Source organism: Copadichromis virginalis, linkage group LG3 (genome assembly GCF_057382275.1).
Source record: "Copadichromis virginalis isolate Kocher_CV1m ecotype Utaka linkage group LG3, C_Virginalis_male_GT1.1, whole genome shotgun sequence".
NCBI classification, from domain to species: Eukaryota; Metazoa; Chordata; class Actinopteri; order Cichliformes; family Cichlidae; genus Copadichromis; species Copadichromis virginalis.
Window position 1 is genome coordinate 22,816,763 of NC_140620.1, and position 19,353 is coordinate 22,836,115.

Genomic DNA, 19,353 nt, shown 5'->3' on the forward strand with positions numbered 1-19,353 from the left:
TCTAATTCAACTTATCATGTGGACTCTCCATTACAGAAAAGTATCATAAATAAAAAATAAAATTAAAATTAAATTGAAATTCCAGTATATACAGACCAAAGGACCACAGTGCAGATTATTTTGTGCTGTACATAAACATCATGACAACTATGGATTGATTCCTACACATTTTGACTTTTTGCTTTTTATTAACATACATGTAAATAAAGAATGTACTGATGGCACAATGAAATTTAACTAGCAAAATGAAGATGCTCCATGTCTCAGCTACATATTTTTGAACTTGCCAATGAACCTAATCAACAGTCACAAAAACATACAAAAATTATTTGCTATATTAGTTAGGCAGGCACGGCGTGAAGAGAAATATTTTAGAGCTATACACCACTAATTCTGTAAAAGGTTAATAAAATAAAAAGTTAATGCTGTTTTTAATTTTCTCATGTATGTGTGCTTACAGTACAGCTAAAAAAACCCCCCATACTTTCCAAAGCAAAACAACCTGCCGTATTTATCTCTACCTGGTGAATTTGATACAAATGTGTTTTCAACATTCTGTTACCCAGATGGAAAAGATATACATAAATCTTATAAAGTTTTTATCTGTCTTGTATGAAACTTGTATGGAAAGCATGCAAGAGTGAAAACAGATATAAGATCCCTTGAAAAATTATATAATGAAGCTTGTATGTTTTGGATACTTACTAAAAAAAAATATGAAAGTAATGAGAAAGTGGCCACTTTCATGAGTAAATCATATATGTTTTTACTATTTCTTTTCCATATGGGTAATGATGAAGTGAAGGTTCTGTTTTCAAGCTTATAAATACTACAGAGTTTAAATAAATCATTACTGCCTGCCAGGCCTCATACAATCTCACACAAAGGAAAAACACGCACAAATAATTTATTCTGTGTTGCATCCATAAAAAGCAGTCTAAACACATGGGCATTTGCTCAGTTACATCAAACTTCATCAGTGTGGACAAATGCTGAATAACTTGTGTCCTCTGTTAAAAACTCTCCAAAAGACTAGAGTTCTGTTAAATAATAATAAAGCCATGAAAACAAATTTGATCATCATTATCTTCAGGACACAGGGCAGTATCAAAAGCCTACAAAGTTACATGAAGCCAGTTAAGAGTTATTGATCAAAGTCTTTTGTTATTATAGTAATACAACAAAAATTGTTCCAAATGTTGTAGTCTACTATACTTTTTCAAACCATGTAGATCTATAGTCTCTGCGGTACTCAATCCTGTATTCAATCCTTGTTCTTCATTTGTTGGTATAACAGCAACATGACAGTCTTCCTGCCCTATGCAGGTACAGCAGAGGTAACACCAAACTGCTGGGCAAGTTAAACCAGATAAGAAACATTAACACTGAACACTTGACAGTGTTGCTCACCAGAAGTGATTTGTAAAGAGCATTTGATACAAGCCACCCAAAAAACCATAGCCACACAGCACAGGTTATAGCTGTGACAGTGTAGAAAGCTCTCAGCTTTGATTGGTCAACCTTTTCCTTTTCCCTACCTCCTTCCCCTGGCCCTGGGCGAATCAGAACAAAGAGAACAGAGAGGCTGCAGAAAGATATGATTATAATCGATGGAGCCAAAATGCAGAACGTTGGGGCAGATTGGTAGTTAGGAGGTAATAAGAGTGCAACACTCGTCAGTCCAAAGCTCAGCAGCCAAGCACAGCCGATGGTGATGTTTCTGATCCTGACCCCACGAGCATTTCTTAGACTCATGTAGGTGATGGGGTGAACAACAGCCAGATAACGCTCTACACAGGTCAGGACGTGGAAAAATATCTCTCCATAATAAGCAACGTTACAAACATATAATCCTACTGCCACACTCACTAAGTGATTAGTGTATGTGCTGCAATACATGACCAAACACCCTAAGATCCAGATCAGCTCCATGGCAGCCATGTGGTAGGTGAAGATGTCAGAGTGGCTTGCTGTTTTAAAGCGCTGATGCCGCCATCTTTGGTGACCAACATAACAGACGAGAACAAAGACAATGATGAGGAAGGTGATTTTCACTGTATTGAAAGGAATAAATTTGTATGAATATATGGCGCAGATATCGTCCATAACATAGTTGGAGGTGGAGTTAAAAGCCATAACTGCTGTATGATGTAGGTCTGAGGAGAAAAAAAAAACAATTAGAGGGACTGGAAGGGATTGACAGATCACAGTTATAATGCATCTTAAACAGTCTCTGACAAATTAGTAGCGCTTTAGGCGCAATACTGTGAGAGATAACTGGCATTTTTTTGTCAACAAATACTCTAACATAAAGTCTTAATTGTTAATCAACATTTAAAAACAAACCACCATAACATGGGTATGAAATTTTTGACAGTAGAAAAATATACTCAGAATGAATTAAAAATACAATATTTTGCTCATTCATAATATCATATTATCAAGCTGGTGGAGTATAATAATAAATAATTTTCCATTATCCTCTGTCATTAAAATCTGATCACATGTAATTCATAGAGTTGTTCACAAATAAATCAAAGAAAAGGTCTATCTATGACACTTAAAGAAACGTTTTCATTTTTAAATGAATATAAAAAATTTCAAATCCAAAACACATTTTCTCTCTTAATTTTAACAATTCGGTAATCCCATTCAGTGTTCTCAGATTTACCTACAAATAAGGATCTTCTCATTGTAGTGACTCGATTTCACTACAGTTACAAAGTGGAAGCAGCTATGAGTTCCACACAGAATATAATGTGTTGACGTTATCATTAGAAATTATCTGGTTTAACTTAACCTGACCCACTAAATTTAATCACTTCCTCAAAGGTGTAATAAAACCATAGCGCTGTAACTTGACCAAAGAAAAATGGGCTTTTAAGAGTAACCTTTGTTTTGAACAGGTTTAAAAAAAATTAATGAATTCATTTTTTAAAAACTATTAATTACAAGTTCCTAACATATACAGAAAGTGAGGCAAAAAAGGTAGATAACCTACATCAAAATTTAAATTAATGTATAGTGAGCACAGCTTGAAACACTTTAATCTCAGTTGCATCGGTACAAAAAGATAAACAACAGATTAAATATTTTTTTGAAAAAGAAAGCATTTAAAAATTAACGTATCACTATAATCACCTTTATGGTTGAATTGTTTCCTCTGGTTTGCGTCTCCAAACTGACCGACTGCTCTTCACTCTAAATGTGCACTGATGCTTCTTCTGGTGTTGATGGTGGTCAGAGTTCCCACAGCAGCAGAACAATGGGGGCCTTTTGCATGACTCTATAGGTGGTTACTGTAAATTACAGAAGCAAATACTTGACCATTTGCGTCACAGTAAGGTATTGCAGGTTACATCGGTATTTTCTAACAACTATAGATAATATATGTAGAAAAAAAACAAATTCTCTTTTTCACCCCAACATGTAGGAAACCAAAAACTAACATGGAGTTTGTGTAATTAGTTCAGCTGATTTTGGTTGAGTTGTATATACGTGACAGAACAGTTTAGGATGTGTAAATAATGGAAAAAATCAACATGCTTAGAATTGTTAATGTCTATGTTTATTCTATCAATCCATCACATCTCACAGTATTCAAACGGCTTGTAATTTAAGACAGGTGTTCATTCAAATTAAGCAGTGTCATGCAGCCTGTATGTACATTGAGCAGTTTGATGGGATTTAATTTACAGCATGTGTGTGAGGATTTTACTATGCATCCAGTATCAACTCTACTTCCATTATCATTAGAAGATTTATTGTAACCCTGATACACATTGCAAGCCATAATTCTGAAATGCAGTGTATATAGTGTATAATGTCTATGTTTATCAATATTTAAACCTCTCTGTCTTAAATATATATGGTTATATCATCTTATATCATCTTATATCATCCATTATAGAGATCAGAGCACTCTTCGTTGCACTCCACAGCACACACTATGTTGTTTGGCTTGTGTTTTGCCAAGTGCACTTCTATGTTCTGACCTGAGTTTCTCTGCTTCTTTATAAAGGAAGACAATATTGTTCCGTTTGTCATTTTGGCTATGTTCACACTGAAGGTCTTAATGCTCAATTCCAATTTTTTGAATCAAATCAAATTTTTTTGTCTGTTTGTTCAGACTACAAATAAAATGTGACAGCAAACGCGCTCTAGTGTGAACCTTCAAAGTGGCCCGCAAGCGGACCATTATTATTATTATTGTTATTATTAGAAGATTTATTGCAACCCTGATACAATAAAACACAACACGTTCTGTTTAGACCCAGACCAAACAGTATTGTTTGACTGATGGCCCAAAGACTTGTTTCTGACTTTATGTTTCCCAATTTTGCTTTAAGTTATAAAGTTATTTTGTCATTTACATATGGCCTAATAATTATCCTTATTGCTGTTTTAGAGGAGCGGTGCTTCAAAGGATAGCTGCAGATTTCTGTCAGAATCTGCAGATTATAAAGTACAAATAAAATGTTCACGTCTCTCCAACGTTGTCTTCCCAACAGTTTCGAAACATCTACACGGGATTGCCAGGAAGTGTTCACAATGTCTTCTCCAGCGCTGATAATTGGCGTCTGTCTTGTGTCAGTGACGTAAAAGACGGATTTAATGCGACCTGACCGTTCAAACAGCAGTCGCTTCCTAAAACATCTGATATGTATCGGATTCAGTACCACATACGAAAGTGACCCAGGTCAGATTTGTGCCGTTCACACTGTCATACCATGATCGGATATGGGTCGCAGGGTCAAAAAAGCCGGACTTGATGCATTTTCGTGTTTGAACTAGATAATGTTTTTATTGCTTTAACAATTGTGTTAAATAAAATAGCCTAAGGTAAGTCAGCAAATGATGTTGAATAGGTTGTCACGTTTACAAGATACAACAAGACTTTCATGTTTCTATGGTAAACCCAAGTGAATCATGTAGGCTCTGCATGAAACGCAACTTATTTTATTCTTGTGTAGATGGCATGATACAATCTAGTAAGAGTGGATAGTTGCCTGGAATCACAAAATGTACAAGACCACTGGGGTTATAAGAGGCAGACAACCATACAGACACAATTACAAGTTAATTTAAACATGTAATTTTGTTTTTAATGTAACAAACACCCAATTTACTTTTTTCAGTATACCAAAAAAAGTAGTGGAGGCTACTCGATTTGACTGAGATGGATGCCTTCCTGAAACCACAATCCAAAGCATACGAGACTGAAAGTTATTGACTTACTTCACTCGAACATGATATGAACAATTTAATCGAGCCTCTCTGCATATCATGTAGTTTCTACACTATATAGTTATGCTTAACTTTAAAGCATGAGGCACTTATGTTAAATACACGCAAGATGCTTACGTAAATCCAAGAGTTGGCCAATCCCTTTTTTTCAGTGTATGAGCATGCACCTTAAAACATCCTGTCTAGTACAACTGAACAACCTGAAAAAAATACATATATAAACACGTGCAAAGCACAAACAAGCATTGTACAAACAAAAAAGTTGATTTGTGCTGTCATTTGCATAGCCAGCAGCCATTGCTCTATATACGACATGAAAACTTTTGGAAGTCAAATCATTTGGTCTGTTTTCCATTTTTTTCAAACAAAGATGAATGCCTTTTCAGAGGTTGACATAACTATAAGAGCTGAGCATGTCTATTAGGGCTGCCACAAAAACATATAGAACAGAGAGGCTGCAGAAAGTTATGATTATTATGGAGGGAGCCAAAATACAGAAAGTGAAGCAAATCTGTAGTTAGCAGGTATTAAAATTGTAAATTTGCAAAAGAACAAACAATAAATTAGAAAATAAATATACACTTTTGGAATGGGGGAAAAGGATCAAGAACATTTTTAAATAAAATTTACAGTTAGATGCTTAAAGTCACCTTGGAGTGGTTTAAATGAACCCTTATGGAAGGAGAGAAAAGAGTCCAAATGAGGGGTCAAGCACAATGCAGGAGTCCTTACTGATGTAGTGCTTGTGGAAGATGTCCTGTAGCAGAGGTAGAGATGTTCCAATTTTCTTGGTAGCTGCTTTAACAATCAGCTTATGCGTTGTTGCTGGCTGAGGTTGCCGACTTTGGTCACCTGCTTCAAGCGTCTCGATACACCACACTAACAGCCAAAAAAAAACCTAACACCTACTCCACTGGTGATGGAGTAGGTGTTAGTGGTCCAGGTGAGGTCATCTGAGATGGGAACGTGATACTGTTAACAGTCTCTACCGTGGAACCGTGGATGCTGAGTGGTGTGTGGGTGGAGCTGGCGTTCTGGTGCACCAGAACGCCAGCTCTGTACGCCAACTCGTCGTTGCTGCTGATGAGTCCAACCATGGTTGTGTCATTGGAGAACTTGATGATGTGGTTAGAGCTGTGTAGGGCAGTGCAGTTGTGTCAGGAGAGTGAACAACAGTGGGCTGCAAACACAGCCCTGAGGAGCTCCTGTGTTAAGTCTGATGGTGTTAGAGGTGTTGCTGCCGATTCAGATGTACTGAGGCCTATCTGATAGGAAATCTACTATCCAGTTTCAGAGAGAGGTGGAGTTTATATTGCCACTACCAATATCAACCCACAATCTTCGATCCTCACTCTGAGACCTCGGTAGCTTTAAGGCCTATGGCGTTATTTGTGTGCCTCTATTCTGATGTTGTATTTTGAGGAGAAAAATATAGTCGATACTGCTCATGAGGTTAGCCTTAGTTAGCTTTTTCCACTCCCGTATGTGTTGGTTAATTGTGTGCTGATTATATACCCAGTGGTCTACAGAACGCAGCCCCGTGTGTTTTCTGTTTGAATTTTGCAATAAAACCTTTATTTCACTTAGTTACTCGTGTGAGGACTTAAGAAAGAAAGAAAGTGTACTTTATTGGTCCCCGAGGGGAAAATCCCTCTCTGCATTTAACCCATTCACTCAGTGAGGCAGTGGGCAGCCACTGGGCGCCCGGGGAGCAGTGTGTAGGGACGGTACCTTGCTCAGGGGTACCTCAGGGTAGCTGTTCAGGGGAATCGAACCCCCGACCTTCCGATCATGGGGCCACCACTCTACCTACTGAGCTATCCCTGCCCCCTAAGTATGTTGTTACTCCCTGTCCCCTAGCAGAGGGGGTCGTAACAATCCACATACACACACAATAACAGCCCTTCTTGCTCAGTTGTTGGCATTTGCTCTTGCGCAGATCTCTGCTTTGTGTGCCGACAGACATCTGCGGACCTGCTCTCAGTGTGATTATAGCTACATTACCAATTAACACAATCAGATCCAAGTAACACCGAATAATAACTTTTATGAGTTACAAACAAAGTTGAATAGTCTGTTTCACTGGATATAATGGAATAACATATGCCAAGATTCACTGACCACAAGCTCACTAGCCTGGATTATTGTCAGTCAGCTAGCCAAAACTGACAAGTTTTGGGGTTCCTCACAAAAAGTCATATTATTTGTAACTTACCAAGGGACCAGTGGCACAAACATCCAAGTCCAATTCATTGCCTCGGTTCAGAGCAGGTGAAACATATCAGACACCTGCTGTCAGTGCAAACCAGACAGGAGATATTTCTTACTTTATACCATCGAACGGCCAAATTGCTGAGTTATATAAAAATGTTCTCTGTCTTCTAGTGGTTATAAAGGGAGAAATTAGCTACAAAGACCAATCATATATTTCCTAGCAGGCTTTTTAATGGAATAAGATGGTAATTTATCTCACATATGAAGACAAGCTCAAGTGGCCACAGTTTTTGGAAACTTCTTACATATCATTTTTCAATTGTGGTCATTGGTGCCTGGTGCTCTCTGTGCTGTTCCTTGTGATTACATAAAATTCCTGAAATGAAAATATAAAAAGAAAGTGTCAAATTATTTGAAAAAATAATTTCATTTTTTCTCTGACCAAATTTGTTATGTCCTATAGCATGTTTGCAAATAGTAACCAAGACCCCTCAGCTCCAATTTATCGCCAATAAAAGCAGATCACTGGTTGGTTCATTCAGAGGGAAACTCATACATGAGACTTGGTCAAGTAACTGCAAGATTTTGTGACTCCATGAATGCCTAAAAAGATAAATTAAAAGGCATTGCACACTTACTAACCATGGAAATACAGTTTTCACAATATCCATAAAGGGCTTTATTTACTGGCAGCGAGAAGAGCAACAGTTTGAGGTAATATGACCCACATTTGTTAATTCAATTTAATCTACCTGATAACACTTATATGTACTTCAATCTTAAAACTGAGACAAAGGCAAAATGACAAAGTATGAAGGAAAACAGTCAAGAGTTAGAAGCTTAAATATACAATCTCTCTCGTCTCTCCGTGTTTATCTGCTTTCCCAACTAATCCTCATCCCTCTCTTTTTCTCGTTTCTGCATTACAGTGTGATTTGCCCTCAGCTTGAACCCTTTGTGAATCAAATTAACACCATAGTTCACTGCTTTTTTACCCAATCAGACCTAAAGAGGACTGACCACTTTCATTCACTATAATTCTTTTGGTTTATGTGCTTGAAGAAACAACACATGAAGGCAGAAGGATGTTTTAAATGGTATATGTATGTAAATGTGGATGCTTGGAAACTCTTTTCCCCATTAGCGGAATAATGTACACCAAGTTTCATTGACGACAAGCTCACAAGCCTGGATTACTGTGCCCTGAAATTACAGAAACAAACAAACCTGCTTCTGAATTTCTGGCATTCTTCTTTGTGTGTGAAATGTTGATGTGCTTTTCCAGAGATCTAGCATCCGTCAGGAGTTATCACAAGGAGTTCATATGAACATTTGATCCTTTTCTTTTGAATACATAATTAAATAAAAAGGTCAGTGTAACATCCCCATAAATGAGGCCTGGGGGAAGGTGTGGGGAACAATAACAAACAGACCTAGAAAGAATGAGAAGGAAGCCAAACACGGGAGTATGGAATATATTATGGTTTTATTATGAATTCTCTTAACACAAAGAGATGGCAACGCCGCTTTATAAATAAGAACAAAAAGGAAAAATGGTCACAACTCAGTCTTATGTTTCTAATGAAAGTGGAAGATCAAACAAACAAACAAAAGCACTTCTGAGGCCCAGAGGCGCACCTTGATCATTAGCAGTGGCACACCGCACTGCTGCCCACGACACATTTCTTCCCTAACTTATATAACATCTTAATATCTTAAATGCCAAGTCGATCCAAGGGCGAAACGAGTGAATGAGCAGCAGCTGCGTCCTGGGCAAAGAGAGAAAGAGAGACAGAGGCTGTGTCCCAATTCAGGGTCTGCACGCTTGAAGTACGCACACTACGCGTACTACGTACGGTGCGTACTATAAGTATGAGAAGTGCAGAAGTGAGAGGCTTGTGAAATGGGACGGTCTAGTCTTCGTCGCGCTGTTCAGGTTGCCTAGTAACCATGATACTAACCGCGAGAAACGTTAAATACAGCTTTGTGTGACAGAAATGAAGGAGAAAAAATGTTTTGTTGGTCATTCATTTTTGTCATGACATCACTGTGATTAGTTGAGTATCTGAGGCTGAAACCATGGGACTGTAAAACATGATTGTTGGGCTTCATTTCTTGGCTTTAAAAACAAAAAAGCCAAGAAATGCACTATGCGCCTCCAGGTGTTTTATCAGATTCGAGGTGTTACCTCCTTTGCACAGTATCACCTTAAAGCACTTGTTGCAGGCTGCTGAGTTTGCATCTTTTGCTGTGAAGTACAGCCAGACTTTTGACTGCTTCGCCTCGGGCATTTTTCATCTGTAGGTTGAAATAGCTGATACAACATTAATAGCCCCACTGCGAATTGCTACCTGGGACACAAAAACCCCTCCACCACAGGTGGGATCCCAGGGGTTATGTTGTCTGCGGGCATGGAAAATTGGTCCTAGTTGAGGGACCAGACAAAGAGTGACACCGGTAGGTTTTCACAGATCCTGTGTGAAAACTTGCCTGTTTTTTTCCTGTCTTCAGAGTTGGCTCTTGGAGTGGGGAGTAGTATTTTTCCCGGCCCAGTTTCCACCTCCCCACTGACACAGCTGTTCTGCTGCATTCTAGAGCTGTCTAGTTTACCTGAAGTTTGTCATGGTCCCTGTGCCTCACCAGCTGATCCTGTATTAGGCAACATGTGTTTTGTTGTTTTTGCTCTCTCCCTCTCTTTCTCTCTCTCACCGCAGTGCTCAATATGGGCTCCCGCCCCTGGCCCACGCAACTGACATCTACACACCTGCTGCCTATCTGTATAATCGCGAGGCCTACTTAAGACGGCAGCACTGTGTTACTCGTCGCTGGATCGTTGAGCAATCAGCGTCAGTCACTCAGTCGTTAGTGAGTGAAGTTGTTCGTCGTTAACTCTAGTTTCTGTGTACAGATCTTCCCCGGATCTTTCCCTGCCTGCCTGTCATCCTGTGGACGAGTGTGTGGATTTGTGTTACCCAGTTGTGGAGAGAGGAGAGAGATTCTTTGGAGTGTGTCTGATTTCCGTTCTTCCCCTCACATACCCCGGACTGCACTTTTGTCCATCCCATTTACCCCGTGCCACTGGGCTGTGACAAACGCGGGCAGTGCCATAGCCAACTCTGAGTACCTTGGCGCTGATTCTTAATCCAACTGTGGTCACCTCCCTCTGCCAGGTTGCGGTCAACTTTGGAGGTCTTCCTGAGTTGAGCCCAGCAGGGCGATGTCATCCGCGAAGTCCAAATCAGTGAGATTATGCGCTTCGTGCCAAGAGACACCGATGCCAGCTTGGTCAACTGATCATCGCATGATATAGTCAATTACCAACAGGAAGAGGAAGGGGGATAGCACACATCCTTGTTCGACGCCAGTATTGACCTTGAAGAAATCTGTGCAGCTGTCATCCGTCCGGACGCAGCAATGGGAGTTGGAGTAGAGAAGCATCTACAAACAGCTGAGGGACTCTATAGTGGCGTAGGATAGCCCATAGAGTCAGCCGGTGGATGCTGTCAAGAGTGAATGAAATTAATAGAAATCTTCCTTTGGTATTCCAATGTTTGTTCAATGATCATGCGGAGGGTGAAGATTTGCTCGACACACGACCGGCCACTCCACAAGCCATCGTTCGTGGCAGAACACTTTCCTGGGTACCAACAGTAACGTGATGCCCCGCCAGTTGTCACAGTCACCCAAATCAGCTACTCTGGGATGAGCTAAAAGAGGCTGTGGTCAGCGCAGCAGAATCGAAGATTGGTCACCGACAGGGCAGCTTCAAGAAACGCTGGATCTCCGACCGTTCATGGGAATTTATCGATCACTTCTCTGTCTGAAACAGTCTTATGGAAGTTTTCTTTTTCTGTCTCCAAGTTCTCCAAGCCCATATAGACAGCCTTCTATGGGGAGAGGGGAAAATCACGGCCACCTGTACCCAAGCAGAGGAGGCTCTTTCACACCTATGCGGAATTTAGACTAACCAATTAACCCATCCCCACAAACTACATGCCTTTGGACGGTGGGAGGAAGCCAGAGTGCCCGGAGGGAACCCATGCAAACATGGGGGAATATGCAAACTCCACACAGAAAGACCCCGGCCTGATGGTGGAATTGAACTCAGGACCTTCTTGCTGTGCAGCAAGATACTAACCCTGACTTGCTCTCTGATGCATCCATCAGAGTATGAATGCATATTAATGATAGTTAGAAAAGCACTCACCGTATAGATATGTGCTTGTGTGAATGGGTGTGTATGGGGTGAATGCAGCGTGTTGTATAGAGTGCTTTGAGTACTCCAGGAGAGTAGAAAAGTGCTGTATAAGAACCAGTCCATTTCCCATCTGATATATACATATATATAGTCACAAATGTTAGAAAATGTCAAAGGTTTACATAATTGGATTGGAGAGTAAAATGTCTTACCCATTCTGTATCATATTAATTAACCAGTGTTAAATATGTCTACTCTGATATTCTCATTTTTTGAACAACTGCAAACTGTTTATAACATTCAACACTTAATAATTTAAACCTTGCAGTTTTCTCACAGATACAGTAGTAGTCATATCTTTAATAAACTGACTAGAGCATCTCAGTTTATATTTGACTCCTTATTAAGTTGTGTATCAAAGCATCATTGCCAAAAATGAATCGACTTTAAAAACACAAGTTTTTCTTTTACTTTTTTAAATGTTGTTATTTTTTGCTGATTACCTGACTTTATCTGATTTGACATTAGACATCAGCCTAGAATTGAACACAAAACCTAAAGATGCATGGAATTACTTTGTACTAAGTGTAATTCTATTCTCTAACACAGTTTAAAATATCAATAGACACATGTTCCATTAATGTATAATGAACGGCTAAAAATGTGTTAATAAAATCTATCCATTTTTTACAAATGCAGCTAGAATGATTGACAATATGACAGAGACTGCATCTCTGAAATATATATTTTCATAAAGCTTATCAAGTGATCTGTCATTACAATAAAGTATCATGATAAAATTGAAATTATGCACAGGCCAAAGGACCACAGTGCACATTATTTTGTGCGTTACATAAACATAATGACAACTATAGGCTGATTCCTACACATTTTTACTGACATAAATATAAATCAAGAATGTACTGATGATGTAATGAAGTTTAACTAGCAAAATGAAGATGCTGCATGTCTCAGGTACATACTTTTGAACTTGCCAGTAAACCTAATCAACAAGGTCAGTAACAAATATTATAATATTTACATAGTATCACAAACATACACAAATAATTTGCTATATTACAAAGCCAGAATGTGAAGAGAAATGTTTTGGAATTAAAAAAATTTAAAAAAGTCATGAAAAGTAATTTGATCATCATTATCTTTAGGACACAGGACAGTATCAAAAGCCTACAAAGGGACATTAAACCACCAGTTAAGACTTATTGTTCAAAGTTTTTTGTTATTATAGTAATACAACTGAAACTGTTCCAAATGTTTTAGTATACTATACTCTTTCAAATCATGTAGATCTATAGTCTCTGCTGTATTCAATCCTATTGTCATGGCTGTGTGAAGGCAGACAGGAATGGTGGACCCAAGCGCAGGACTCACTGAGCTTTATTACTGGTTCCAGGCAAAAAAGAAAACTGGCTAAACTGGGCAGGCAGGCAGGCAGGCAGGCAGGCAGGCAGGCAGGCAGGCAGGCAGGCAGGCAGGCAGGCAGGCAGGCAGGCAGGCAGGCAGGCCACACAGTGAAGGCCGAGTGTGAGCAGACATTAATGACACGACAGAGAGCAAGGAAAACAGGGTTTATAAACACAGGGGAGCAATCAGGAATGGGAGACAGGAGGGGAACACACCTGGGAGAAATCAGTGCTGACGAGAGAGGGAAAACATAAACTGAACACACTGGCATCAGACACGGACCTTCAAAGTAAAACAGGAAACTCAAAACACACGCAAAGACACAGACTCAGAGACGCGGGTTTTACAAAGAGACCTGACTACACTGGAACAGAGGGAACACAGAGAATCATGAAGGGCAAACAGATCAAAACCTGGGACCTAGAATTAACAAAACTAAAATACAGGCAGCAATAACATCAGGGAAATAAATAAAACTATTCAAATCACTGGGTCACAGACCCAGGACCATGACACCTGTATTCAATCCTTGTCTTCATTTGTTGGTATAACAGCAACATGACAGTTTTCCTACCCTATGCAGGTACAGCAGAGGTAACACCAAACTGCTGGGCACGTTAAACCAGATAAGAAACATTAACACTGAACAATTGACAGTGCTGCTCACCAGAAGTGAATTGTGAAGAGCATTTGATACAAGCCACCCAAAAAACCATAGCCACACAGCACAGGTTATAGCTGTGATGGTGTAGAAAACTCTCAGCTTTGATTGGTCAACCTTTTCCTTTTCCCTACCTCCTTCCCCTGGCCCTGGGCGAATCAGAACAAAGAGAACAGAGAGGCTGCAGAAAGATATGATTATAATGGATGGAGCCAAAATGCAGAACGTTGGGGCAGATTGGTAGTTAGGAGGTAATAAGAGTGCAAAACCCATCAGTCCAAAGCTCAGCAGCCAAACACAGCCAATGGTGATGTTTCTGATCTTGACCCCACGGGCATTTCTTAGACTCATGTAGGTGATGGGATGAACAACAGCCAGATAACGCTCTACACAGGTCAGGAGGTGGAAAAATATTTCTCCATAATAAGCAACGGTAGAAGCGTATGATCCTACTGTCTCACTCACTAAGTGATTAGTGTATGTGCCATAATACATGACCAAACACCCCAAAACCCAGATCAGCTCCATGGCAGCCATGTGGTAGGTGAAGATGTCAGAGTGGCTTGCTGTTTTAAAGGAGCGCTGCTGCCGCCATCTTTGGTGACCCACATAAAAGACGAAGACAGAGAAGGCCAGGAGGAGGATGATTCTCATTGTATTGAAAGGAATAAATTTGTATGACTTTAGAAGGCAGATGTCGTCCATAACATTGTCGGAGGTGGAGTTAAGTGACATATCTGCAGTATGATGTAGGTCTGAGGAGAAAAAAAACAGTTAGAGGGACAGACATGGGAAGTACTGATAATTCACAGTTATAATGCATTTTATCAAGAAAACAGTTTCTTGACCAATTAGTATAGTCAAGGACTGTGTAACTACCAATTGTACTAATTGTACAAGGATACTGAAACGCAGAACTGACCGCCACAGGAAATCCTTTGTACCGGTGGCAATAAGACTGTAAAACTCTTCCTCGCTCTGTAGGTGATTTTCCTGGGGATTAATAACAAAAGTTATTCTGTTCCCATTCAGACCGTGCAATAACACCCAATGTTTGTTTCATCTCCCTATCATATGCTGCTACTTTCTTTTATTCAGTTGCACAATACTATGTCACTTAGAATCACCTGCACTGATAGCTAAGCTATTTATTTTTCAGGATATAGCTTTATTGTTATAAACAGCACTGTTTTGACTGCACTAATTGGACTGTTTTTAAAGCTGCGTCTGAAAAAATGGACGGACACTGTGACATCTTACATCAGTTTTTGTGAAGATGTGTGTGTGCCAATAAAGTCATTTTGCACATACAACAACAATAAACCATGGTTCACTCCTGAACCCCAACATCTTCGTAAGGCCAAGGAGGACGCCTACAGAAGTGGTGACAGGGCCCTGTACAAGCAAGCCAGGAACACACTGACCAAGGAGATCAAAGCAGCTAAAAGGATCTACTCCCAGAAGCTGGAAGAACGGCTCTCAGCCAAAGACCCTGCGTCAGTGTGGAGGGGCCTGCAGGAAATCACCTGCTACAGATGCCCCCCACCCACTGTTAAAGCAAACAAAGGCCTGGCCGGCAAGTTAAATACCATATTTTCGCAACTATAAGGTGCACATAAAAGCCTTAGATTTTCTTTAAAAAGTGCGGCGCGCCCGATAGTGCAGTGCGCCCTGTGTGTTGTAAGGAGGACGTAGTAGAGAACACCATGAGAACGCTAAAGGGTGAAGTGTGGGCGTTGATCGTATATACCGGGACAATCGCACATACCTGTATAAAAGGACAGGTATGTGCATTATGCGGAACATCGTTGTTTTAACAACCCTGAAAATGGCAAAGAGACACGCTTATGAAGCACAGTTTAAACTGAAGGCCATCAGCTACGCGGAGGAACATGGAAATCGAGCAGCCGCGAGAGAATTTAAGATTAATGAATCGATGGTTCGCAAGTGGAGGAAGCTGGAAAACAAGCTCCGACAGGTCAAGAAGACGCAGCTGAGTTTCCGCGGACATAAGGCGAGGTGGCCCGAGTTGGAGGAAAGACTCAAGCAGTGGATCATCGAGCAAAGAAAGAGTGGGAGAAGCGTTTCGACGGTCACCGTTCGACTAAAAGCAGTTTCGCTAGCAGAAGAAATGAAAATTGAACATTTCCAAGGAGGTCCGTCTTGGTGCTTTCGTTTCATGAAACGGTGCCATTTTTTCATTTGGACCAGGACTACGGTAGCGCAGCAACTTCCAGCGGATTATAATGAAAACCTGGCCATCTTCCGCTCCTACTGCAGCAAACACATCGCCGACAAACACATCCAGCCCAGCCACATCACTAACATGGACGAGGTGCCGCTCACTTTTGACATCCCGGTGAGTCACACTGTGGAGAAGAAGGGGACCAGCACGGTAGCGATACGCACAACGGGGCACGAAAAGTCTTCTTTCACTGTTGTGCTTGGCTGCCATGCTAATGGACAGAAACTGCCGCCTATGGTGATTTTTAAGAGAAAGACTTTGCCTAAAGAGAAGTTTCCAGCAGGAATTATCATTAAGGCAAATGAAAGGGGCTGGATGGATGAGGAAATGATGAAAGAGTGGCTGAGGGAGGTGTATGTAAGGAGACCAGGTGGTTTTTTCCATGCATCACCATCGCTGTTGATCTGTGACTCTATGCGTGCCCATCTCACAGCCAATGTGAAAAAACTAGTGAAACAAATGAACTGTGAGCTTGCTGTCATTCCGGCAGGCCTGACAAAGGAACTCCAACCGCTGGACATCGGTGTGAACCGCCCGTTCAAAGTAAGGCTGCGAGCGGCGTGGGAGCGATGGATGACCGATGGAGACCACAGTTTCACTAAGAGTGGAAGGCAGCGCCGGGCGAGTTACGCCACAATTTGCGAATGGATTGTAGATGCTTGGGCTAACATGTCTACTGGCACTATTGTTCGAGCTTTTGCAAAAGCCGGCATCATTTCCGAGGAGCCGCACGGCACGGAAAGTGACTCTGACAGTGAAGAAAGTGAACCTGGCATGTTTGATGGAGATTTAGCGCAGCTGTTCAATTCAGACACAGAGGATGAGGACTTCGATGCGTTTGATTGATGACAATTACCGGTAATAAAAATGTGAGTACCAAACTCAGTTTTGCTCCCGCTTTATTTTTAAACACGCATACTTGTATGCGCCCTATAATCCAGTGCGCCTTATGTGTGTGTTAAATACAGTAATGGCACACATAACTGAGACTGCGCCTTTTAGTACGGTGCATCTTATGGTCGTGAAAATACGGTACATTCTACTGCAGGATGGACAGACCCTCACGCTTCACCCTCCCCTCCCCCGAGACATTGCTTCAGACATTGACCCCCAACACACCTCCCACCCCTCCTCCCTTCCCCCCTTCCCAATCCAATCTCAAAGACCACCCCCACCCTCCCCATTCCAGACTCGACAACCACCACCACCCTCTCCAATTCAGACTCAATGACCTCCATCACACCTCTTAGCCCGCTTTCCTCCTCCCTGAAACTCAGAATACACACTGAGGATGTGAGGCGACTATTTCAGAAACAGAAGCCCAGGAAAGCCCCCGGACCAGACGGTGTCTCACCCTCCTGCCTCAAAACCTGTGCTGAACAGCTGGCTCCCATCTTTACTCGCATCTTCAACAGATCCCTGGAGCTGTGTGAAGTTCCCTCCTGCTTCAAACGCTCCACCATCATCCCTGTTCCCAAGAAACCCACCATCACAGGAATGAACAACTACAGACCTGTCTCCTTGATGTCTGTGGTCATGAAATCCTTCGAACGACTGGTGTTAGCACATCTGAAAGACATTGCAGGCCACCAGCTGGACCCTCTGCAGTTTGCCTACCGGGCAAACAGGTCGGTGGATGATGCAGTGAACATGGGGCTGCATTACATCCTGCAACACCTCGACCGCCCGGGAACTTATGCCAGGGTCCTGTTTGTGGACTTTAGTTCGGCTTTTAACACCATCATGCCTGAACTTCTCTCTTCTAAACTCTCCCAGCTCAGCGTGTCACCAGCTACCTGTCAGTGGATCACCAACTTTCTGACAGACAGGAAGCAGCAAGTGAGGCTGGGGGAGATCACCTCTGAAACTCGGTCCCTCAGTATTGGTGCCCCTCAAGGACGTGTCCTCTCACCACTACTGTTCTCCCTCTACACTAACGACTGCACCTCCAAGAACTCGGCTGTTAAACTCCTAAAGTTTGCAGATGACACCACTGTCATTGGCCTCATTCAAGATGGTGATGAGTCTGCATACCGGCAGGAAGTTGAGCGGCTGGTACTCTGGTGCAGTCAGCACAATCTGGAGTTGAACACTCTTAAGATTGTAGAGATGACAGTGGACTTCAGGAGACATCCCTCAACTCTTGAGGGGGGAACATATCAGACGGCTGTCTGATATGTTCCCCCCTCACCATACCAGACAGCCGTGTCGACTGTGAAGATCTTCAAATTCCTGGGTACAACCATCTCCCAGGACCTGAAGTGGGAGACCAACATCAACTCCATCCTCAGAAAGACCCAGCAGAGGATGCACTTCCTGAGACAACTGGGGAAGTACAGTCTTCCACAGGAGCTGCTAATCTAGTTCTATACTGCAATCACTGAGTCTGTCCTGTGCTCCTCCATCACAGTCTGGTATGGAGCAGCCACTAAACAGGACAGGAGCAGACTGCAGCGGACTGTACGGGCAGCAGAAAGGATCATCGGCGCCCCCCTGCCCACCATCCAGGACCTGTACCTCTCAAGATCCAGGAAACGAGCAGGGAAAATCATCACAGACCCCTCACACCCTGCACACAGACTTTTTGACCTGCTGCCCTCTGGCAGATGGTACAGAAGCCTGCAGACCAGGACCACCCGACATAGGAACAGTTTCTTTCTCCTCACCGTCTCCCTCCTAAACAGTTGAACTGTCACACTGCTCCCACTGCCAGACTGCAGCTGCACCTTTTGTACATTCTGTGGTATTCATTTCACCTCATTTGATTTCTGTATTTTATGTATATAAGTTTAGATAAATAAATAAAGTTCTTCTTATTTTATCTTATAGATTTAGGTGCAATACTGTCAGCAATAATTGGTACTTGATATAGTTTTTTTTTGTCAACAAATACTCATAAATAACATAAAATAACATACAATCTTAATTGTCAACCAACATTTAACAACAAACCAAAATGACATGGGTAGGAACTTGTTGACAGTAGAAAAAGTATACTCCAAAATAAAAAAGAAAAAAACAACAACACCAGGAAATAAGTAAATCAAAGCAAATCAAAGAAAAGTTTTCATTTTTAAATGAATATAAAAAATTTCCAATCCAAAACACATTTTGTAATTTGTAAAATTTCTTAATTTTAATAATTCTGTAATCCCATTCAATGTTCTCAGATTTACCTACAAACCAGGATCTTGTCATTATAGTGATACATACTGTTTTATGTTATTAAATATGAACTGATTTAACTGAACATGACCCACTAAATTTAATCAAGAGTGGATTACTCATCAAAGCTGTAATAAAACCATAGTGCTATAACTTGGACCAAAGAAAGATGGGCTGTTTAGAGTAATCTTTGCTTTA

At 41.2% G+C, this 19,353-nt stretch overlaps 1 protein-coding gene across 1 annotated transcript; it reads right to left on the bottom strand.

The window, feature by feature from the left end:
- Positions 1-1,318: 1,318 nt before the first annotated feature.
- LOC146713478 (uncharacterized) lies at positions 1,319-6,344 on the bottom strand. Its single transcript, XM_085438219.1, has 3 exons — positions 6,157-6,344; positions 1,468-1,996; positions 1,319-1,351 (listed from the first exon to the last, which is right to left on the bottom strand). The coding sequence occupies exons 1-3, from the start codon at positions 6,342-6,344 to the stop codon at positions 1,319-1,321; spliced, it is 750 nt and encodes a 249-aa protein (XP_085294345.1).
- Positions 6,345-19,353: the final 13,009 nt, after the last annotated feature.

Bases quoted from the DNA above. Each gene is read 5' to 3' on its own strand.
- LOC146713478 (XM_085438219.1), bottom strand. From the start codon at position 6,344: ATGGTTGGACTCATCAGCAGCAACGACGAGTTGGCGTACAGAGCTGGC. The intron at 1,997-6,156 runs GTAGGTGTTAGG...TGGTCACCAAAG, and splicing joins CCTACTCCATCACCAGTGGA to ATGGCGGCATCAGCGCTTTA. The intron at 1,352-1,467 runs GTGTGGCTATGG...TAACTTGCCCAG, and splicing joins TCACAGCTATAACCTGTGCT to CAGTTTGGTGTTACCTCTGC.